Source organism: Chaetura pelagica, unplaced genomic scaffold (assembly GCF_000747805.2).
Source record: "Chaetura pelagica isolate M959 unplaced genomic scaffold, ChaPel_1.0 scaffold708, whole genome shotgun sequence".
Lineage (NCBI taxonomy): Eukaryota > Metazoa > Chordata > Aves > Apodiformes > Apodidae > Chaetura > Chaetura pelagica.
The window spans coordinates 138,784-163,260 of NW_009954405.1; the positions used below are offsets into that span (position 1 = coordinate 138,784).

At 36.4% G+C, this 24,477-nt stretch overlaps 1 protein-coding gene across 1 annotated transcript in view; it reads left to right on the plus strand.

The window, feature by feature from the left end:
• FAM120B (family with sequence similarity 120B) overlaps positions 1-24,477 on the plus strand; it is a 47,651-nt gene that overhangs the window by 9,070 nt on the left and 14,104 nt on the right. The window contains exons 3-5 of the mRNA XM_010004221.1: positions 2,808-2,903; positions 8,603-8,775; positions 12,602-12,694. Of these exons, the coding sequence (XP_010002523.1) occupies positions 2,808-2,903; positions 8,603-8,775; positions 12,602-12,694 (362 nt within the window). The remainder of the gene's footprint in view (positions 1-2,807; positions 2,904-8,602; positions 8,776-12,601; positions 12,695-24,477) is intronic.

The window sequence follows — 24,477 nt, forward strand, 5'->3', positions numbered from 1 at the left end:
GTTAGACGGACAGCAAAATTGGCCAAAGATATTCCATTCCATATATCTACGTAAGCTCAGAGGAAGGTCAGAAATCACAGAAGACAACTTCCTTCCGTCTTCTTCTCCCCTTCTCTTCCGTCCATGGCTGGCGTCCGGGGAGGACTCTGTTCATCCATCACTGTCGACCCTTAGGATCAAGATCTCCTGACCCCCATAACTCTCTGCTTTCTCCAGCAGCAGCTCCGGGATTCCTCGGGACTCTTCCCAGCTCAGGGAAGTGGTGTGGGAGTTGCTGGGGGTGGGGGGAGGGGAGAGGCTTTTGCCCATACCTGAATATATATCCGTATAAAATTGTATATATTTTCTTGTATGATTCATTAGTGTTTTAATTAAAGCTGTGTAGTTTAGTTTTCAATCCGGCCAAGTCTCTCTCTTTTTCTCTCTCTCCTTCCCTACCTGGGTTGGGGGGAGGGGGGATCGAGAGCATTGTTGTCGGACCTGAGTCAAACTGTGACAGAGCTCCATCCCTGGAGGTGTTCAAGGGCAGGTTGGATGGGGCTCTGAGCAGCCTGTTCTAGTGGGAGGTGTCCCTGCCCATACAGGCGAGTTGGAACTCGATGATATTTAAGGTCCCTTCCAACTCAAAAAATTCTGTGATTCTGTGAAATCCCATCTACCTTTTTATTCAGCTCTAGCTCTTCCATAAGATGTATTGATTTCCCATCCAGTGCATTCAGATACAACAGGTATCTTGACTTTCCTGCCTTTATTTCAGTTTGTGCTCTAACAGGATCCCTCTGTCAGCTGAGCCACCAGTTTCACAAAATGGTTAGGAATTTAATACATATGAAGTTTCACCTCTTCTGTCAAATTTTGTTAAATCAGAGCACTGCATCCATTAATTAATTATAAGATAGATGTCTGAATTGTATTAGGCTTGTATCCTTAAGAAGTCAGGCTAAGATCTGGGAGGCTGAGTGAGCTGAATAGTTTAAATAAAGCAGATTAATTTACGTAATAAATCTTCAAACAGAATGTTAAAACATTGTAATGTTTCTGAAAGTGTCTTTGAGACATTTGAGGAGTTTGTTCAAGATGTAGCATTATTGTAAGCAGTTACTTATAATCAAGATGTGAGACTATTCAGCTACTGGAATGTGCAGTTTAAGACCCTTTTTTCCCGCCAGTGTAGGCATTTTTCATTTTATTCTTAATGTCATCAGTCTTTGAACAGTGAAGCATGGCAAGCCAGCTGTAATGCTGTCCCTCACAGTCCAGCTGTTGGCTCTTCAGTCCGTCCCCTTTACTAGGAGTTTGTGCTTGCAGGTCCATGAGTGAGGAAGGCTTTAAACCAGATTTTGTCATGCTCTTTCCCCCTCTCTTATCCCTGACACCAGAACTTCATCTGAGGAATTTCTGCCTTTGCACCACAGCACACTACTCTTTCATTCATGCCTACAGTTACTTGCAGCATTGAGATGTGAACGAGATCAGGGAATTATGGTAACTAAACTTTTTTGGGGTGATGGAGGGGTGTTGAAGACATTTGTTCATTTGTTTTAAGCTAGGGGAAGTTTTTTATTAGGGTTCATAATGTGGCGTCAGAAATACTTGTGCAGAGGGTGATTGGAATTGGTGATAAAAGGCAGGAATTTTTAAGAACAGTGGCTTCAGCACTGAGTGAGAGCTGGAAGATATAAGAGGTGCAATTCTGTGAATCTGGAAAGGGACAGGGGAAGGACAAGTCTTGAGATTTGCCTGGAAAAGATTTAAAAATACTATTCGAAGTGCCCAGATCTGTTTACTTCATACTATTAACCAGACCATGAAGAGTGGAAGTTTAGGGCACTATGACATGGTTGCCATAAACAAAATCTGGACAGAATGCAGAAGCACCATTTATAACAATAATAATTATTCTAGTTTGTTGGTTATGGTTTTTTGGTTTGGTTTTTTTATGACGACTTGCATTGAAATGATTATGACTATTGGAAATTGGATAGGCTCAATTTCAAAAATTCTTAAATGCTTGAGTTTTTTTCTGAGGTATTTTGTGGGGTTTTTTTGTTGTTTGCTGCTTTTTTTTTTCCCCAAAAGCATCCAGTAGTTTTCTGCATGGCTTAAGTAGTGAAGTTTTTAATTTAAGAGGCACCCTGCTCTTTGCTTGGGGGAGGGGCAGAGTTGAGGTTAAGGGGTAGGAAGCCACTTGAGCTATTATGCATAAACAATCCCTTTATGCTAGATAAAAGGTTTGGAACAATGGGCTGTAAAAGCTCTACATCTGACAGTGGGATGACTCCATTGTTGTCAGCTTTCAAATAGCTATCGAGGCCTCCTTATAAAGATTGTGTCTTAAACTCTGACATAGGAAATGTCAGGGCAAGCTGGGAGGAGAATCATCTTAAGGGCTGCCTGCATATGTGGCAGTGTGACATCCCTGAGAGACTGAGGTAGCTCATGTAGGTCCCCAGGCTATGCCAGATGCCTTCATAGCTTCCTGAACTGCCTTGGAATGGGAAGGCCTAAAATTGGCTTAAAGCCATTTTAGAATGCTTTCCACAGACTCTTGTACTTACATATTTGGCTGCAGTTCCCAACTATAAACTCATGTTTATAGTACATAATTCAAACACTCTTCATTTGTTCTAATGATTTGTCATGAAGATCCTAGAACTAATTTTTCTTGGTTTGTTTTTAAAGAAGCTGAGCAAACAAGTCATTATGAAATGCCTTCAGTTACTTTAGAAACCTGATTGCCACTGCTTCCAGCTTTTCCACTTTAAATACTTGCATTTGACTTACTAATCCAATTCTGACTTTTTTAGGTGGAGCCTGTCCTTTGGTAAAAGAGTGGTTTGTCTACTTTGGAAATCCTCTCCAGAAGCCAGAGCTAATACAGCCTGTACGACCTTCTATTCCAGGTAGAATAAAAATGTGTTTAAATCTGAACTGAAATAACAGCATCACTAAAATCAGATTAGACAATTTATCATCACGTTTGATATGGAATCCAAAATGACTGTGGAGAACAAGGAGCTAAACTGGAAATGATGTGTGCCTGCAATTGCTTTTAATTACCCTGTGTGATTATAATAGGATTGAGCTTTGATCTACATGTTATTACTGTGTCTTGTTAAACTCAGTGCTAATTCAAACATCTATTCTAAAATCCAAACAGTTTCTTGGAGATTCTAAATACTGCTCTGAGGCCAGGCTAAGTAGTGTGTAGGGCCATATTAAAGTTATTTTATTAAGCTGGTTGAGAGAATAGGTTAACAAGAATGGCAAAGAATATAAAAAACGTGCCAAAAAGAGAATCCAGCTTTCAATTAAAAAATAATTGGGCTATCTGTTTCTGTGAAGCTGCTTCTACTCTCTTAAGCATCAAATGGCTTGAGTGTTTTTATCTTCTTTCCTTTGGTAAAGGACACATTCATGATCACTCTTAGTGAAATTAGTGTTATGAGGAGTGTGTTACATTTACCCGGAAGTATCATACACTTAGTGAAAAGATTGGGCACAGTGTATGTTACTCACATCTTTATCATTAAATTGCATCATGCAATACAAGTTTAGGATTAGAAGTAAACAGTGCTGTATCAATTTTGTTATTTTAAATGGAAAATTGTTCTAATTGTTCATTTGTCCGTGCTATTGTAGTCATAAACCCTCTCTACTGTCACAGCTCTCTGTCTAGCATCTGCTGTCACATGGATCAGAAGCTCAGAATTTTTTTTTAGTCTTTCATATGAAATGAATTAGTTCCATTGCTATACAATGCCATTGGTGTCTTGTTAAAAAAAAATATTATTTTTTCCTTGGCTTTTTGAGAGTAATTACCAGCACTTCTTCCCTAAGTACCCAGAGCTTTCTGTAGCAGCCCCTGTTCTGATCTGGTTTAAATCCAAATTCAAAGGAAGTTGAAATGCATATGCTTTTGTTTGGTTGGTTGGTTTTTGTTTTGTTAGGACTTGCTTTAGAACCTACTTGTTTTCAATTTTCTAAGGTTATAGAGTAAATTTTCTTACTTATCCTAAGATAATACATATTTTTTTCATATTTGAAACTTCAAGGATGAAGGAAAACCAGCTGCTCTTTTGATATCAGCTTTTTTCAAAATCCTTTTGAAAGGAACCGTTTGGTAAGAGCTTATATAGACAAAGTACAAAAAAGGTTTCATTTGGTGTCTAATAATTTCACTGTCCGATACCAGTGATACACATAGGAACCCTCATTCATGTTGACAGTAAACTGGTTTTAAAATCATGGTGTCTGTTTGTTTATAGCAACCACATAAAGAGGAGTTTGTAAAAACAGCATCTCCTCAGCCATAATCTTTACTAACTCAATAATGAAAGGCTGTTCAAGCAGACTAGTAAAAAAGGGGAGGAGGACTTCTAGTGTTTATTTTTAGTGCTCTGTTGTCATTCCTTCAGCGAACAAATATTTTTCTAAAATTTTTGCAGTCCATATTTGTATGCCTTACATTCGCTCATGCATCTTTTATTTTCCACAGCGTGACTTTCTAATTCACCAAATAAGGTTCTCAACTGCACATCATGTTTCAGACAGGGGTCAGTCATATTTAGAGCTAAATTTATAGTAAGTTGTTATAAGAAGTTACAAGTTCAAAGCTGTCAGTCAAGATCAGGTTCCTCAAAAAGAAAAAAATCTTACTAGCAACTATTAGAAAAATCACAGATGCAATTAATCTGGGAAGGTCCTTTATTTCATCTTCTTTGGGAAAGAATATAGCCTCATAATCACAATTACTTTAGAAATATACTGAGATTATATAGGAAATCCTGACTATTAAATTTGGTTAAGATTAAAAAGTCTGAAGAAAGAATATTTGTTAAGAATTTTGACCTGTATTGCACATAACCATAAATATTTTAAATTTCATCTTGATCTTTAAAAAGAAGTGTAGAATTCCCACTGATTTTTTGGGTGAATAAAACAATTGACAGTTCTTGTCTTGCATCTGAAAAGCTTGCAGGTGATAGATTGAATGCTAGCTTTTTTATTTTTTGACAAAACAACGTATCCTGAAGGCTGTAAGATAATAGCTTAAAAATATGTTCAAAATATAGTTTGAATTATATGTATGTGTTTTTCTGTAGAGACATTCTTCAGAATTAGCATCTATGCTTGCTTCTGTTTCTCTCTCCCTTCTTGAACGTTTCATTTCAGTTGAATTAATGTGATTATGATGTTTCCCACACATTGACAGAGCAACACTTACATTGATAAAAATGTTTCTGAGAAGTGAATTTTGTTAGAAGATCTGCGATCCAAGAAATACTTTTTAACATCCATACCTTGTGAACATAGCAGATCTATTTGATATGTGTGTGGTTTAAATGGAAAAGAGGAGGTTTTAAACTCTACTGGAAATGTATAGATTCTGCTTTTCATTTTATTTCTGAAAATGTACAGGATATTGTAGCTTCATAACAGGAGTTTGGATTTACTTTCATTATTCTAGTTATTGCATTTTGCAGGAATGTGTCATGAATATGCTTGTGTTCAAAATGCTGTCCCTGGAATACTTCTTTAATGGTCAGATTTAATTGGCATTTGGGTTTATGGTGTCTTTAAAATTGGCCACAGTCGTTGACAAGTAAATGTTGAATGTTCCTAGCAAGTACATTTTTATAAACTTATTTTTATTGCATGATGATGTAAAATGATGAAATGTTAAAGTTTTCTTACAAACTGACATGGTGTAAAATGGTGTTATAAAATTGATTTTCAATAGTAATTACTTCACATATACATGAACAGTTAATTTTATATCCCTATATCTATATATACGAAGATGATTTGTTTAAAGTTGGTATGAATGTGAGGATCACCTTTGTATGAGCATTAAGTTCAACAGTATCATAGTATCATGCATTCCACAACTTCTGCATTCATTGCATACTCATAAATCAGTTACTGAAGTTCAGATAAATTAAATATTTCTTTATTTCTGTTGAAGTGCTCTTATTTATTGTGATGCTTTCTACATGACAGTGTCTTTAAATGTGTGAGTGAAAGGAAAAAGAAAACAATTCAGTCAATGCTTTTTCTCTTAATTTCTTGGTTCACTTTTGTGTTTAGTTGAGTATAGTGACTAGAGTTTATGTAGTAGTGAATATGGTTTTCACACAGTTTTGTGCATGTTGAGAATAACCATCAGCATACGCTGTGTTTAAGTATCACTCTGTAATTCATAGAAACTGATGTTTCCTAAAACCCCAGAAGGATAGATAATTTTCTGATGACTAATCCTTACAATAAGGGTGTATCAGTTGTATATATTTAAGTATGTTTTATTCTTTTTCCCTTTTGTTACTCAGTTTTGGGGGGTTTTTTCAGTTAATTTAGTAAATAGCTACATTTCTCCTTATCGAAGCTACATTTCTCTCTTTCAGGAAAGTTTTCTAGTTGCCATAAAGTATGTAGTGAGGATATAACTAGAGGAGAAAACAGTTTTGGAAGCCTACTGTATGAGTCCTAAGGCTGCTGTTGACTGTACACAGGATGAAGTCATTAAACTTCAGTGTATTTTTTTGTTTGTTTTACTTTTATTTCATTTAAGGGTTAATATAATGGCTTGCTCTTGGGTTTTACATGGAATTTAATTGTAGAAGAGATTGTTTCAGAAGAGTAGGCCTTTTGGTTGGTGTATTCCACAAGGAGCTAGTGTCAGGTTTTCTTTCCCAGAGCAAATAACTCATAATTCATCAGTACCTCTTTTTCCCAGGCACAAGTAGATGTTGTTTCTGAAAGTATAAGAAAGTGTTTATGGAAGAGATGTCTTGAATTTTTTTGTTGAGCTCTCTCAATATAGATATGTAATCTTGATTATTGATGTAGTTCATGGTTTTACTCTGAAGAAAGAAGGATTTCTATTATTAGGTATACCCTGGATGCAACTAATTAAAAAAAAAAACCAAAAAATGTGCAGATGGAAAGAGTACTTTCCTTTAACAGATTCTTGCCTATCTCTTCACATGCAGCTGATCAGTAACCTTCTGGAAAGCAGAATGTGAACTCAAAAATGTTTTACTTTACCCATATAAAAATTGTCTCACACATTAAAGTTGCTTAGCTTTGGTAGGAAAAGTTGGCTTGGTTTTGCTTTTATGCATGTTATATTTGCTTTTCTTCCTGGAAGTCAGTCTCTGCTGTTTCTTTTTTTTTTTTTTTTCCTTCCATGGATGCAAACTGGAGCACAGGAGGTTCCACGTAAACATCAGAAAAAACTTCTTTACTGTGAGAGTGACAGAGCACTGGAACAGGCTGCCCAGAGAGGCTGTGGAGTCTCCTTCTCTGGAGACATTCAAAATGCACCTGGATGGGTTCCTGTGTGATGTGCTCTGGGTGATCCTGCTCTGGCAGGGGGGGGGCTGGACTAGATGATCTTTCGAGGTCCCTTCCAACCCCTAGGATTCTGTGATTCTGTGAAAAGAACCATCCATCAGGGAGATGAAAGAAAATAGTTCTAGTTTCCCTCACTCCACAGAATTAGTACCATTTGGTTAATGGGCTTTCTTAGTTAAATAAACTTTGTCTGTGTAGATTTCAGCACCTTGTCACTTTAACCATTTATTATCAAGTGCTCCTGACTGGACTACAGCTGCTGCTTGTCACAAAAAAAAAAGTGTTACCATATGTAACTTAATTAGTCCACATTTAAAATTCACACCTCATTTTCTTTAACTGCAGAAGTACTTTATGGGAGGATTCTGTCTTTAATTTGGATTCTTAGGCATAACCAGTTAGCAGCTTTGTTATTTCATGTGTTACTGTTTATTTTGATAATGGATTAAATGCAGTTTAAATGGGGAGCGAATTTTATGTACATTCACACGTGTCAAAAGTTGGGAGATGGCAATATGGGGTAAATATTAAGGATGTAGAGACCAGGGTGAATAATACTATAGCAAGTCTGGAAAGATACATCATACGTAATTGATTACAGTTTTTTTGTGTGCTGTTTCATACAGTAGCCATGGGAGTGCAGAATACCAGATAGTCTTGATTTTTGTTTCCAAACTGGAACCTGCTGCAGAGGAGTCATACCAGCACAGTGTTTTCTGGAGAATGTGTGTTTGCCAGCAAATAGCATAGGGGACCAGTTTGTTCTTTAAAAGAGGTGACTATAAGGGAGGGAATGCAATATACTTCAGTGAGCCCTGCTATGTTAGTTTCAGGGGAGAGAAGTAACAGATATGGTTGTTTTATGCTGAATCGCTATTTTATGCTGAAATTAACTTTATTTAATGCTTTTCCAAGGGAAAGGACATGCTTGTAGGCAAATTTTGTTCTAAAAGTCTGATGGTTTAAAGTTGTCTATATTAATCTAATAATTTCATTCAGTCCACTCTGCTTAAACAGACCTGTATTCAATACAATTAGTTTCAATCTCAGGCCTTATTTTTATGTTTGTTTGGGTTTTGGGTGTTGTTTTTTTTCAAATGCCAAGTTTTGTCAAATACATTTTGTTTTCAACTCTGTGGTCATTCCAAGTGCCAAGAGCAGATCAGTTTTTTCCTTTCAGATTGTAATGAATTAGGCCTGCTGTATCTTGTTACTGCTAATTTAAAATAATGGATTTCTTTTGTAGGTGGAACACCTAATTTGAAAACACTGTGGTTTGCCAAAGGAACTGATGTAGAAAAGCAACGGTATAGTACATTTCTGGCATGCTTTCATCTTCAGGACAGGATGGAAGAGCTCCAAGCTCTAGAAGCACCTGTAGCAGCATTCTGCTGCTTGCTGACCTATCTTATGACACAGGTAACTGGGACAGTTGCTCTTCCTTCAGCTATCAGCCATGATAGATGTGACTGATCAATGAGCCTTTTCTTGCTAGCCTGTGTTGGATTTTTCTCTTAATGTTTACCGTAGGCAGAGTTGATTGAATATAATATTACTGTGTTACAGTATTTTTAATTACTCCATTTAACATTCATCATCCTGTTCCAGAAACACTTGGATTTTTTTATTGGTCATAACTCTCACATGCTCATGACAAAGCTCCTTGGACATTTTAATGGAGTATGAACTGTGGGATTTCCTCCACTTTTTAGGACCTGTTTGCAAATTAAAGCTTCTCTTTTTTGTGTTTCCTTTCTGTCCTCAAGAGAAGGCATTCCCTCAGGTGACTATGCAGGCTGTGCAAATAGACAGTATAAATATTTAGTGAGTTCTCTCTACTTTTTCCACACCATCTTGTCAATTTACTCAGTTTCAAGTCAGAACTGAGGATATGGCTCTCATCATTAAATTCTGTGTAGTAAGCAATATAATAATATGATATAGTATTATTTAGATTTCTCTTAGGTATTAGGGTTTCTTTAGTTGGTTTAAGAAGAGGAATGCCCTCAGCACAAGAAAGGTATAGACCTGTTGGACAGAGTCCAGAGAAGGGCCACCAAGATGATCAAAGGGCTGGAGCACCTCTGCTGTGAAGACAGGCTGAGAGAGCTGGGGCTGTTCAGCCTAGAGAAGAGAAGGCTCCAGGGAGACATTATAGCAGCCTTCCAGTACCTGAAGGGGCTACAGGAAAGCTGGGGGGACAGGCTTTTCATCAGAGAAGATGGTGATAGGACAAGGGGTAATGGTTTTAAGCTGAGAGAGGGGAGATTTAGGTTAGATATTAGGAAGAAATTCTTCACTATAAGGGTGGTAAGGAACTGGAATAGATTGCCCAGGGAGGTTGTTGATGCCTCATCCCTGGAAGTTTTTAAGGCTGGGTTGGACGAGGTTTTGTGCAACGTGATCTAGTGGTAGGGTTCCCTGCTCGTGGCAGGGGGGTTGGCACTTGATGATCTTTAAGGTCCCTTCCGACCTTAATGATTCTATGATTCTGTGAAAAGTCAGAACACCTACAGAAACGTGGGTTTACTGAGCCTTGATCACAGTGCCTTAATAAAATGGGGGAAAAATGTTTGTTAAGGGATATGGTTTTCAGAACATATTATCCAAAGGCTGATGCTAAAAACAGAGATGTGAACAGTTTTGCAGTTCATGTTTTCAACAAGAGTAGCAGCAGAGATCACTCGAAGAACTTAGTTTGATGAAAGGTTTTTCATGGCAGTGCCAGTTTCTCCACACCCATCCTGTTATCCTGATTTTCTTTTAGCATCTGAGTTGCACTGATAAAGTTTATCCTATAAACCCAGACTAGGCAATTGATTTGGAATAAAATGTTTTTCATTGCTGAGGTTTTTTTAAACTTTGGTTGGTTCTCTGATACTGTTGATTTGTTTTCTTGGGGTGTTAGAGAGAAAAACGTGAGAGCAAGAGTGTCAGCAGCCACACTTTGAGCTGGCCATACTGCTTCCGTTTGGTTCATAGCTGAGAAAACAATGCTTCTCTAACTGTGGCTGGTTCTTGTCTTTACACTTCAGTCTTTTGTATTAGAGAGGGGAGGTCTATATTAACCCCAAAGGTGATGCAAGTTGAGCAGTTGTGGCAGGCTAACATATCTTCCTTCAGCTCATATGAAAGAGAAATAAACTTCTTAACATTTTCATTGCTCATAATTTAATCTAACCTAAAAATGTAGGGGTTTTGCATGAACCAGCATACTGACCAACCTGTATGACTTTTTCAAAATTTATGTGCAAGTATTTAATGACAACTTCAGATGTTGTTTGTTTGTTTGTTTGTTTGAAGTGACGAAAAATTTCCAAGTGTTGATTTGAAGAGCAGACTTTTCAGTGAGGGAACTTTTTGAATCACCTCCAAATTAAGAACAAAAATAGTGAAGAAAACACAAAATAATAGAACTGTCTTTAAAGTCAGGGAAAACAGTGAATGAGTTCAAATATCAAACTGAAGCCTTCAAAGAAAGGGGAAATTTATCTTTCAGACTCTCAGTTTAGGAAGAAATCTGGCAATAGAAGTGTGATGACTCACTCACCAAGTTTGGTTACTGCATAAAATATTTCTTTAATTAAGTGTTTTGACATTTTGGCTGATCTGCTCTGTTGGGGGCATTTCCTTGCTGTTGTACTGGCAAGCCATCTTTGACTTATCTTAGGACAAAATTGCGCAAGTGGTAAGAACTGTTTTATAGATGAAAGTATTTTTTTCTCTTACTGCAATGTATAAAATGTCCACGTTTAGTAAACCTCTCTTGTTGCCATTCACACAAAGGTGACACCTGACTTGAAATACAGGATAAAGTAGGGCCATTATCAGATTTTAGCAGCAAGGTGGAGTTAATGAATACCAAGGAGCATTTTGAAAGCTCAGAACTTTTTTGATACCACTCACATTCTTGTGCTCTATGCAAGTTTTAAGAGAGTCATAGAGGGCAAAGTATTTTGCAATGGAATAAGCAGCAAGGCCTGATTTTAAAAAAAAATAAATAATTCTCAATAGTGGTTGAATAATTTTTATCTTGAGGAGCAAGATAAATGAATGAAGTACTTCTAGACAGATTCTTAGTGTTTTTTTCTTTATCTATTTGCATCAATACTTCTTTGTAATTTTTCTCTTCTTCCCTTTACTGTCATTTTTGGATTTTTAATAGCCCTAATAGAACCCCTTAATGGATTTAAATGGGATGTAGACAACATTCCCCCAAAATTAAAAGGGGGGTGAAAAGAAAGGCAGTGCAGGTTTCAGGCAGCCTTTTAATTGTAAGCCCACAATGCACATTTCCATACTTCACAAGATAAGCCTTCCCTCGATTTCTTGTTGATAAAGAATCTTAATGCTTTATGGATCTCATTTAGAGCCCTCTTTGCAGCCTCAACATTTGTGACAGGTATTTGATCTTGATGCATGTGTAAAATCCATAGTGTTCTTATAGGAGGAAGCAAGTGATCAGAACTGGTCTGGTACTGTCAGGGTATCAGCCCAGCTGGTCTAGATGCTGGTCTTTCTCCTGAAGTGACCACGCACCTCCACAGACTCTCACGTTACTTTTTCACAACAGTTAATGCCCTTATTCTACCTTTTCTAATAGAAGTATTAGTGAGCTTTTACATGAAGTTATAATTTTCCTTAATGTTTGCCCACTTTAATATTTTAGATTTAGTTTTCATGTATTTTTGAGTTCTTTCCATTTCAATATGTAACCTCAAAACCAAAAATAATCCAAATATGTTTTATTAAATTCCAAAATTTAGCTTAAAAGAGATAATTTTTAAAGTTTCCAACAGATAACTGTAAGCACTTGAAAGAAATCCTAGTGATCATCACATCTGGGGCTCATTGAGGTGGTTATTATTCTGGGTCTTGATTATAAAGCTTTTGAAAAAGATCTCACTTTTATACTTTGCTTAGCATTATGGAAATCAACTTAATTGTTATTAAGACACTCCAGGGGAAGAGGAGAAGGCAATATAGAAAGGGTGGTTATTTTGTTTGGTATGTGAAAATCCACATATATACACTATACACAGGTATTGGGGTATACACTTCATTCAAGTTTTGAAATTAAGTATTTTGTTCCCTTTAAGTGTCTTTATCTAGACAATATATTAATGGTGGTTATAACTTCGTGAGGTCATTGATTTAAGTTTGATATTCTTGAGCAAGAAGAACCAATATTCAGGAAGTTCCTCTTTAGAGCCTTTAGATAATGTTAATTTTTAATCTGTTTTAGGTTACTAGCCTCTCTCTGGAGGACTTGGATGCATTTGTGGCACTCATTCTCTGCCTGAAAGGGAAATCAGCTGCTCAACTGGCAGGTTTGCAGGTATGCACTGGAATAACTAACATAAAATGCTCATGGTAATTCTGGGATGAGTATGTTTGGGAAAAATTCTTCTGCATTAGTTTTTCTCGGATACAGGAACTGATAACCAGTACATTAAATGAGGTTTAGTGTTACTATTTAAACTTAACTTTAAACATAACATAAAACTAACCAGAAAAGATATCTTGTTACCTGTAGTGAAGAGCTTTTGGACCACTCTATGCTGTAATTATTCAGGGGTTATTTTTAAAAATTTATATACTCTGCACAAATCTGTGTTTATTTCCTTTCCAATCTTACTGAATTCATATGTGGAAAAGCAGGTTCCTAAATGGTTATTGCAATAGAGCCATCTAAACAGTTCTTCTTGTATATGTATTTATACAAGAGTATTTTCAATCCCATAGTTTGAGGTTGTATTCTAGTATTAATGTACAACACAGATGGTACATGTCAATAGCTGTTTGAGTTGTGGGTTTATTTAAAAGTAAGAGGGCAAGGGTTAGAAATGGTTGGAACCTTCACAGTTCTTCACTCTGAAAATTGTATTTCCAATAAATTCTCTGGTAGTTTGAAAAGTCCATGTTAGAGTTTTAAAAGTACCTTTTGTTGATAGCAAGGAAAATCAACTACTCCTGTTACTATCGATTGGTTTCTAGTGCACGGGAACCAAAATAACAAAACCAGGGTGATTCCAATTGCTTTATTTGATTCATAACAGCTAAAGTCCAGCCTCCTATCAGTTTTTTCCAAATTATTCACAGATTTGTTCTGCAGCTGATCAAGATTTAGATCTATGTAACAAAAAGAAAGCAATGAGATTACAGCAATATGGAAAAATGCAAAGATTTCTTTCTGTCAAAGTCATTATTACACATAGTGTTGCACTTAACATTGAGAGTATCATTATTTTATCAAGTCTGTTGTGGCAGTCATTGAGTAAAAAGCGTAAAGGAAGCCAAGCAAAAGAAGGAAGTGTTGAAACATTTTGTTTATGGGTGCATGCACAGGTACTAGTATGTAAGCTTGTAAAGTGTTTGGAAGTTTATTCTGTTTGAATTAGAGCTCTTTGTGTGATTCATTTCTGTTGTGGTTCTATGAAATTATAAATCTGAGTGTTGCATCCAAACGTAATATTAAGGTATTTCTCAAAGTTACCTCGTACTGCTGCTCATGTAAGCACTTCACAGACTGATACATCATGCCTTCTGCTGTGCTAAAAACCAAGAAAGGATTCATATAATACAGTTGAAGTTTTTATATCAGGCTATTTATAGAACACTTCCTTGTCTTACTCGGTTGAAATTCACGGTAGTGGTTTTGGTAGTAGTTTGAGCCGGAATAAATCCTCTGAAGAAAGTGGTCAGGAAAGGTTTTGGCCTCATTCCTTTCTGAGGTTGTCGATAGGTGAGTAACAGTTTCAAAACTTTTCCCCATTGCCTTCCAATTAATCTCCCTTTCTGTGTTTTGGTGACCTGGAGCTCCCAGTGGAAAATAGTTGCTGTTCTTTAGCTTGTTATGTATCTCTGACTTGTCAAACTGTATCAGGAGGGGATGTTACTTTGTATTAATTGCCATGAAATACTTTTTGCTTCATATGTGAGCCACCTGCAATTTTGTGATAGCACTAGGATTAACTTGAAGATTTGTATGAGGTTAGTCTCACTGGTTATTCATATGAGGCTAATCTCTTTTGCTCACAGGCAGAGTAAAAAATGCTCTGTTTCTTGTTTCTGCGCTTCTGAAATGTGGTGTTTAGATGAACTTAGTAATGTCCTCTGAATTTTCTCTTGACAGGGCAGGAGACTAGACCAGTAGAGTATCTTATATAAATATTCTAAAAATAATAGTCAATAAGCAAGCTTTCTGAGCATTGTAATTCAAGAATCTCATTTTCAAAATTCCATCTCAGAATAGCCTAAACTGTTTTTACTTATTACTGTGTTTATTTAGTAGCTTTACAAAATGGAGTTAACCTGTTATTTTAATAGTTAGTAAAGAGGGGATCAGTAGGTATTTAACAGCTTAATTTTCTAGGTATTTGTGTTTAAAATTGAAAGGTTCAAGTGCAGTGAAATACACCAGTACATAGCTAATTAATATGTGGGGTTTATAATAGGAAAACAAAGGAATAGAGTTTAAGCTAAGCATGATCCCTAGAAACAACTTAATAACAGAGCTTTCAAGGAAGTTAGGATAAACTTAGTCAGCATCTGTGCAATTTTATTAAATTGCTCATTTGTGATTGCAGACTGAACACTGTAATATTATTTTATATGTAGGAAGTGTACTCCTTCCAAACAGCTCTGTGAAGAACACTGATTTGATTTTTTAAAAATTGCTCTGTTTCTGCAAAGAAGTCCATTAAAAAATATGTTTTAGCAGAGGAAAACCTAATTTCCACTGTAAAGTATGAGAGAAAAATATAAATACAGCCTGTTCATCTGATAGGATGAAGAGAACTTTTCAACCTTCACTTTCAAATCTGCTTTCTGATATGCTATCCATATTTCTTAGTTAATGAGATCCATAAATCCCCAAATTTATGAAACAGAAATGTCCATGGTTTGAATAAAGTGGGATAAAGCCATAAAAAAATACAGTCTATCTCAAGCTGAAGGAAAGCAGGCTGTGGACATATAACTAAATGCACATTAAAAAGTTACTTTCTGAGAATAACATAATGTTTATACATGAAGATTTGGTTATTTTTCAAAATCGATGGTTTCAAAATACCAAAATGTGCACACGAGAAAGAAAATATTTTATACATTCTTTCTTTCTAAAGTTTTTTTCTGGTTTCCTTGTGCCCCACGTAATAGTAGATTAACATTCTGCTTTGCCCAAGCCTCCTGTAGAGCTTATACATAAGGTCAGAATTAAATTTTGGACCCCAGGTTGCTTATTTCCCTTCTTTCTATTTTAATCTGATGTGCGTTTTTGGCAAAAAGCCCAGAGGACCATCAGTCTAACTTTAAGGCCATTGTGGAGAAAAAGAGGCACCAGCAGTCGTGCTTGCAGTCTTGTTTCTTATTTTGTGGTCGCTGTGATTGTTTGCAAGTGCAATTATCTTTCACCTGTAATGCATGTAAAATACTGCGTAAGCAGGAGAGGCCACAGTGACCTATATACACAAATACATTTTTTTCTCAAAGATTTCCCTAAGCATATGAAAAATTTGTATTGAAGATACAAAGTTATGAAGCCCATCTTTTCTGAAATTTGCAGCCAAAGATGAGATGGGAAAATTTGGTTAAAAAAGGAACACACATGGAAATTCACAGATGAAGTTTGGGTCCCATAAATGCTTTTGAAAGGTGAAATGTATGTCAAAACATGTGAACTCAAAAGTTAATAGCAGATGCATGAGTGGACATACACATCACTGCTGGAATTTATGGCATGTGCAATCTTCTAAAGCTCAGCCATAAAATACACAGTTATGTCAAAAAACCTGCTTTGGAGTAATTACATCTTTTATGCCACCTGTAAAAGGAACAGATTGACTGTGTATGAGGCATAAGAAAGTCAATTTAGGTGTATTCCTTAGATTTTTCAAGTGCTTTCAGATATTTAAGAGGTATTAATGAAGTTAGCATAGTCATGTTAGATGTTAAATTATAAGCTTCAGAGAGTCTTTGCAATGTGATTGCAAATAATCTTTCAATATGCATATTCAGTATTATTTAATTAGCTTTTTTAATCACAATAATAAAATACTCAGCAAACTAGTTACGTAGTTTGGCAGGCAGAAGTAACTTCAGCAAGAATTGTAGTTGCAAGGAACCTTCAAATATTTTCACTTCTACAGTGTCACAAAAGCAGAATTAGCTTGGTAATAGTGTTATATACAAGCTATTTTTCTCTGAATATGTTCCTGAGGGGTATTTAGCCACATGCATGCAAAAAAAGCAGTATGTTTTAGTGTAGTGTGTAGGTATCTTGGTTAGGGTTACACAAATTTCAGAAGGATGTTGCTGTGTCTTTTCTGTATTTTTAAACTCAGTATTATTTCTCCCTTGATACAGACAGGAACACGTAAATAATACCCAGATTCTGAACATCCCGCAATTTCGGTCTTCCAACCTATTTGGCAAGCCAAGTGACAGTTGTTGACACCATTAGATGTGATACTTTTCAGACAGACTCCAAATAGGTTTTATAAGCTGTCTATATTTTTCAAAATACAATTGTTTTTACAAAATCCTTTCTCCCCCTGGGAATGTATGTTTGTTGTGCCTGTGTGACTGTTTCCTAATAAATATTTGCTTGAAGTCAGTTGGATTAAAAAAAAAACATAAAATGCAAGTATGAATATTTTAAAGATCTCAAAGATAAACCTTTCTTATGTTACTTAGGACCTGCTTCTGTCATGTACATTGATATTAACTGAAGTGGAATTCGAGTGTGTTCCCAACCACTTTACCAAAGGGCTTTATATTCCCACAAAATTTGCATCTGTCAAAAGTGGTTTTAAGATGATAGGTGAGATTGTAACTGTCAGGGAAGGGGGACTGGGTGGAAGTGGTTGTTTACTGATCTTGGCTTTGCATCCCAGCCCGTTCTTTCATCTGCAGGCTTCAGGTTCTCTCAGTGTTCTGGATTATCTTGAAAATCTCAGCAGTATGAGATGTGATTGCATGCTGAGATTAGTTCAGTCCCTGTTCAATCTCAGAAATATAACTTTCTTCTCATTTCCTAGAAGTAGTCTTAAATGAACTAATCCAAATAGAAACAATTCAAATCTTCAAGCAGCTAAATTAGTTTTGGTTTAAAACATTAAAAAAAAAAAAGTTACATGATTAATCAAGAGAAAGTTACATCAAATGAACCTGCTTACATTAAATCTGTATATTAAGGCTGAATATATTCAGTCCTCCATACTCTGTTTTTCTCTTAATAACTGTGTTTTGGCCTCCAAGGTGTCCATGCCTAGTTCATGTCCATGCCTATGGCAGAACATAATCATTTTCTCTAATGACTTTGAAGTGGTGGGTATGGCTCCCCCATTCTGTTCGTGAAAGTGAAGTATTGCATTTGCACAGACCAAGCATCAGTCTGTGCAAATAGTTATATCTCAGGACCTGAAGTTAGTCACTGTTCACAGTATTTTTTGAAAATCCATCTCTTAAATCTGTTTTCGTAACGATATGTTGAAGTTCTGCAGAATTTCAAGTTTTCTTGGTCATGTTGCATGTCCAGTTGCCTTAATCTTTCTTTGTTGCTGTTCGTTCATAAACATATATTAAAAAAACTTTCTTTGTACTCTAACATACCCAACTTCCAGCCAAGATTGTTGTTCTGCCACACTCTCCCCTGTTATATATCTGGTGTATTTATTTGTATTTTTAGAGTCTGCTTCCCTAAACATTTTTTACATTTTATATAAGCTCAAGAATCAGAATTCATGCAAATGTGTGAATTCTGTTATGCTTCACTGGTACAAATACAAGCCCCAGCATGACTAGATCAGCTCTTCTAAGAAAAATGCATTCATTAAGTAGGATGCAGATTGCTTATGGAGATCTTGGGCAAGATTTTGAGAAAGGGCCTTAAACTAGAGCATTTGTGTTCCTTTATGTGCAAGATGATACTGCATTTTTTCTCCATAACTGCATGAGTTTGCTCTGCTTTTCTGTGAGTTTTCCCCTTTACTGCTGCATAGCTCATTAGCAAAGTTTCAAAAGTAAGGAAACAAAAAGTAGTGTTTCAGTTATAAAATGCTTCTGGGCTTAATATAGCATAAAGAATTCTTCATTATGTTTAAGGTAAAAGACACTCTGGAATTTCAGATAACAAAACTACTTTTAATTTTTAATGCATACTTAATAATACCGCAGAAGGTGAAATGTAGTTATTGACAGTAAGAGTACTAAACCTCTCCCAAAATACCAAGCAAGCTGATGGCTCTGAAGAATTCAGAGGTAACTTATTACACAGCAGGAAAATAATAATTTCTGGTGACATTTTCTTGCCAAGCTTGTGTCAGTCAAAGTGCACATTTACTCATGGGATAGTTTTCACTTCCATCCGTATTGTCTGTTAGAAAGAACAAGCAGTACATGAGGGTCAGAGGTGATGTGTGCGTGGCATAGGTGGGATTACTCTCCATTGCCTTTAAGGACTGACCTGTGTCCCCAAAAGGCAGGTGATGTTCAGGAGCCCTGGAGGGAAGGGAACGTGCCGTCAGGAAGCGGTGGCACACGTGCACCTGCCTGTCATCTGCTCAGGGCTGCCTGCAGCTGCCTGCATTCCACAAGCAGTACATGAGGGTCAGAGGTGATGTGTGCGTGGCATAGGTGGGATTACTCTCCATTGCCTTTAAGGACTGACCTGTGTCCCCAAAAGGCAGGTGATGTTCAGGAGCCCTGGAGGGAAGGGAACGTGCCGTCAGGAAGCGGTGGCACACGTGCACCTGCCTGTCATCTGCTCAGGGCTGCCTGCACCTGCCTGCATGCCCCTGTCACGCCTGAGCAGTAATGCAAGCTGCACATCTGTCTAGGCTTTCTCTGGAGAAGCAGATGGCTGTGTGTAACTTCGAGAAGCAGAAAAGTTTTCTGAAGTGACCTAATGAGCTATTTATAGGTGGACGGAGAAGGAAGATAAAATGAGCCTTTAGGCATATGGTTACACTGCTTTGTAGGATGTACTGGAATTTTTCAAATTACTACAATAGAAATAGTAATCTTAAAGATACCAGAAACAGCAAAGCTAACCAGGAACTGATTTGCTCCCTTGCTTTTCAAGTGTACTCTTGTCTGCCATTATCTTTGTCCAGGGATTAAAAGTCAAGACAGTGTCCAGTTTCTGTCTGCTGCTTCCTCTATGACTTTGGTCAAATTGTTCAGATCTTTCTCTTATTTTAGTTCTTACTTGTAGCACTGATGCACCAGTAGTCTCAATAATAGAAGTTCTTTAGCCAAAGGTGCTGTATGAATTCTTAACATCAATATTAATGTTGTGCGTATATTCTCCTCACCTTCACCTCCATTTTCAATTATTTTATTTTATGGCTGAAAGCATAGTGGTTCTGCAGGAAGTTGAATTTGGCACACCACCTTGTGCCAAAAAAACAAACCAAAACAAATCTTTTGTTTTAAAATGGCTGTGAATCAGTGCCTGAGACTGGGATATCAGTGAGTGCTTATTTAATCAGCAAAGTGCCTGCAGAGTCCAAAGCTGGCTGAAGTGCTGAGATCCCAAATTTTGGCTTATTACAGAGCATGCATTTTCTCTTAAACAGCATTCTTCATATTAAGTACACCTTAAAATTGGCCAAGTTACTCTTATAAAAACTGTTCCCTGGTTTATATTCAGTTTGCTCTGATATAGTGCTGATACACGAAAATGTAGAATATTGCATATAACTAATGTTATATACTTTAAAACCTTTATTTTTGTTCAGTTCTCCAGTAGCTCAGAAGACTGCCTTTGTACAACAGCTGTGTAGGATTCTTCGATTTCACTGTATGTGTTCATTTAAACTACAGCATAGAGTTGATGTTCTTGTGGCAAAAGGTAGCAATTTTCAAGCCATGTATGGTAGTTTTCCATTAAAAAGAAATAGGTGTGCTGGAAGTAGAAACTATTGCAGCTTAATTACAGATCAATTCTTAGTATTGTGAACATACCTGATCACAGGTCGCAGTTGGCAGTTCTTTTCATAGATCATCTCGGATACTGCTGCATTAATCCATGGTTTGATTTGTCTTGGATTTCAGAAATGTTGTGAAATATAAGCAGACCTGTTCTTCTTTTCTTCCTCAACCTGTGGATTTAACACCTGGAAAATTCCTTAGCCAGAACTGTTTACTTTGAACCATATCACTTCAAAAGGTGAACCTTAGTATCAACAACCTTACTGTGCAGCTGCTTTGCAATACAAAGAAACCCTAAGAGAAAAAAATCAACAAAACCCATGTTGCACTGGCAAACAGTATTTGTTCTGGAATTTTCTATACTAGCCATATTTGTGCAATGACAGTTTTATTTAAGAACTTATGTATCACATATGACATTAGTAAAAGTTGTCATAGTGTTTCTGGAAGCTGCGGAGCTTCAGACACACTAAATTTTGCCGAATTTTTAGTTCTGCTAAAGTTCACTGATCTTTTTGTTGTTTTCAGTGGGAAATAGATCAAGCCCTTAAAAAGCATATACTCAGAAGAGCTTAAGATAGGGAATGGTCATCCATTAGGGCAACTAAATAGATCTTGAACATCTACTCTGACTCTGGGGTTTAAAAAAACAAAACCAAACTTAATTTTTAAGCTTGGCTAATTAAGCCTTGCACAGTTTAGCAGTGAACTCCCACCTATCAAAACTTCATTGTAGTACTGAATATCTTAATCCATGGCAGCTGTTTCACATTACTCTGTGGAAAATGACCACAAGATAGGCCAGCACCTAGAGCACTCGCAGGCCTATCCAGCTATGATTTGCCAGGATAGTCTGTGGCTGTGGAAAGACACACTGCATTAGCAAAGGTAGCCAAGCACGCTCTGCCAAGTGGTTGTGTTGATGGCAGAATTTTTACCCTTAAAACTTTGTTCTGTGGACCAGTCCTATGGTTAAACAAAGGGAAAAGGCTGGGGTAAGGTGTGGATAAGAACTTTACAACAAGAGTATGGTCAAGATGCTGGTAATAACAAATGAAGCCCCTAATTTTAAAGATGGTGGTAAAGAATCTAATCAGTGTAAAGTAGAATACAGAAAAATATAGTAAGTGTAAGAAAGTATGGTAATGGAAAAAGTTTCATCTTTGAAGGCTTAACAATGGAAACTTACTGGAATTAAGTGAGGGAAATGACCTTTTGTATGTGTTTTAATTTTTTTCTGTGTCCCCTAATAACTTTTGAATATGTTGCCTGTTTTCAGCCACGTTTGACACAGACGTAGGAGTCTCTGAGAGAAATAAGTTACTGATTGTTTTAGACAGATAGACAGACAGCTGGCAAGAAGGGGAAGGCACTCTAAATTGCCCAGCAGAAGGAAGCTTTAATGTGATATCACATTATTAGGGGCATCCACATGAGAGGGAGACATTGCTACAGGCATGGGGAAAAAAATCAAATAATTACTGAACCGTTTCAGATGCCAGTGACAAAGCACAAGCAGGAGCCCATCAGTTCCTGGTGCAGACATACCAGGAGTCTGACAGCAGTTTTTCCCTTATCAAGGGCAAACTTTAGTAATTGCAAGGCAGATAGAGCTACCAAAACTTCCCCTTCTCACAATTCCACAACATTTAACTACTGTATAAAAAAAAAAAAAAAAAAGAAAATGTGTCATACAGAGTTTTCAGAGTCCCAAACAAATAAAGTATATTTTGCTAACAAATAAATACATTATTATCTATATGAGAGAAAGGTGAGGAGGTTAAAAAATAACTATATCACCAAAAACATGAGCAAGTATTTAAGACAGTAAAAATTAAAATCCTAATGAGGCCATTAACTTTTATAGAAATGATGTGACTACTGGCTGGGCCACAGTCAGATGTTTAGCCCAATAAATGGCTCAAAACTTATATGAACCTTCTATAAATGTCACATGTATTATCACCTGTCATTAGCCCAGTAATCATTTAGACAGGAATCAAGCAGTTGTAGATAAAATAAGGAAAGTAATGTTATTTAAATCCTTTTTGCAGGTGCTACTGTGCTCTCAATTACATAACTGTGTATAAATAAGCTGAAGGGACTAAACTTTTTGACTGGTGATACTCATCATCACAGAAAGTTCATTTATTCTGAGTTTTATTGCAGATAGATTAAGAGCTCTGATAAAGGCTGATATTTTTGAAAATTAAACAAGAAATGAGAAGTCATCTTTTTGGAACCAAAGGAGATTTTTATCTGGCTGCAGATTGGTTAGCTTTTGTGTTACTATTTTGTACGTGCTTGAAGGTAAAAGCAATTTTGAAGCTTTTTTTTAGGTTTACTTCATTGGAGTTTTTGGCTTAATGTAAATAACAGTGTTGTTCCACAGAGACATATCATTTCACATCAAACTCCTGATAAAACCCAGTAAATAAGCTTTTGTAGACATATAAACACTAAACAATCGGGTTGTTTACTGCTAAATATTTACTTCAAAGCCTTAGAAGTTTTTAAAAACCGGCTTTTCTAGTTTCTGTTGTAGCAGACATCCTCATAGAATCTTTTCTCAATCCCCGTTTTTCTTTGCACACATCCTGTTAAAAGCAGGAAGAGCTTAATTTAAGCTGTAATCTTTTATCAGAATAAACCTTAGTCATGTTTTCAAAATACTGGTCCTCCTCTCTCCCTTCGATTTGACAGATCAAGGAAGCGAGTGATGTACTACAGTCCCAGCAGCCTATTGCTTAAAGCTGACTGGTGTCAAGTAAACATACTGTTTCATCAGCCCTTCTCTGTAGGATTGCAATCCTTAAATTTACCACCATTGCACCAGGTTAATTTAGCTCTAGAGCAGAGCATATAGCTCCAGTGCACAGGGAGCTTTAGCATCTTTTCACAACTCCATCTGGGAATTTATGCTAATGGCTGAGGGCAGGAAGATCTGGAATTCAAGAAGGGATGCTGTCTTTTGGTTGAAATAATTTTTTTAGTGATACTTGCCATTGCAGAGAATTTAACTTCAGTGAAGTTGTCATCAGCTGACAGTTTATTGCTCTATATTTGGAACAAAATGTTCCTTACCTCTCCCAGGCAAAGCTGTAGTAATGACAAGTTCCTGAGATAGGATCTACCTGCTGCCTTTATTGCTCAGGCATAAATTGCCTATGGTTAAATATTTGATCATTTAAGATACAGGTGGGTTTGGGGGAGGTAATGTAAGTATACTGGTAATGTACTGACTGAGTTCAAATGCATCTAAAAAGAACAAGTTTAAGTATGAACGAACTCAGATATTGATCACTAGCAGTTTATTGCTTGGGTCAAATTTCATTGATTTTTAGTTATAGTTCTTCAATTGATTAATTTTAACTAGAAATTAACAAATACTAAACTGTCCTTGAATGTTGTGCTTTCCTTTTTATAATAGAAAAAGGGTAGAGTGGGAAAAAACACCACATGTAATTTTCAAATTACTTATTTTTAGATTTGTATTTCAAAATGTTAGCCATAGCCATCTTCTGTATTCAGTTCAACCACAGGAAGAAGGCAACAGATTAGGAAAAAAATAGGATTAGGAAAAAAAATATATGCATAATAATGAATTTAACCTAAATAATAATTATCAAAACAGATTTTTTTCATTGAAAAAGTGTGCCCCCAGAATGTTGTTGAAAATACTACTAAAGGAACCAGTTCTTAAGTTAAATGTAATATTTAGTGCATCGAGATGCAGATGACTTGTAAAGTAGTGCAAGTAAAGACTTGTAAAATTATATTTTTTCTCCTTGGTTTCTAGAGGATAGTGAGGTGGCTTTGCTGGTGGTTGCTGTTCTAGCCTTCATTTGTGTCTGCTGACATCTGGCATGTTCAGATACTTGCCCTTGTATTTCACGTGCAGCAGAACATACCCTTTTAACAGAATTTGAACCCTCTAAACTCCCTGGAGTAGAGTGCTGAAGGATTTGAAGGATTTGTGGGATTTTTTTAATACACCCGTGAAAACATCGTGTGCAGCTTTCAAAGTTTATACCTCTATCAAAAAATCACTTGCAAATCCACAAAGACAACTGAGAAGACTAATAGTATTTCCTTAAAATACCGTTAAGGTATTTTTACATCCTAATATTTTTTATTATTATTATTATTTAATTAGATGTAATTTGGATTTGATTTTTGCATTTC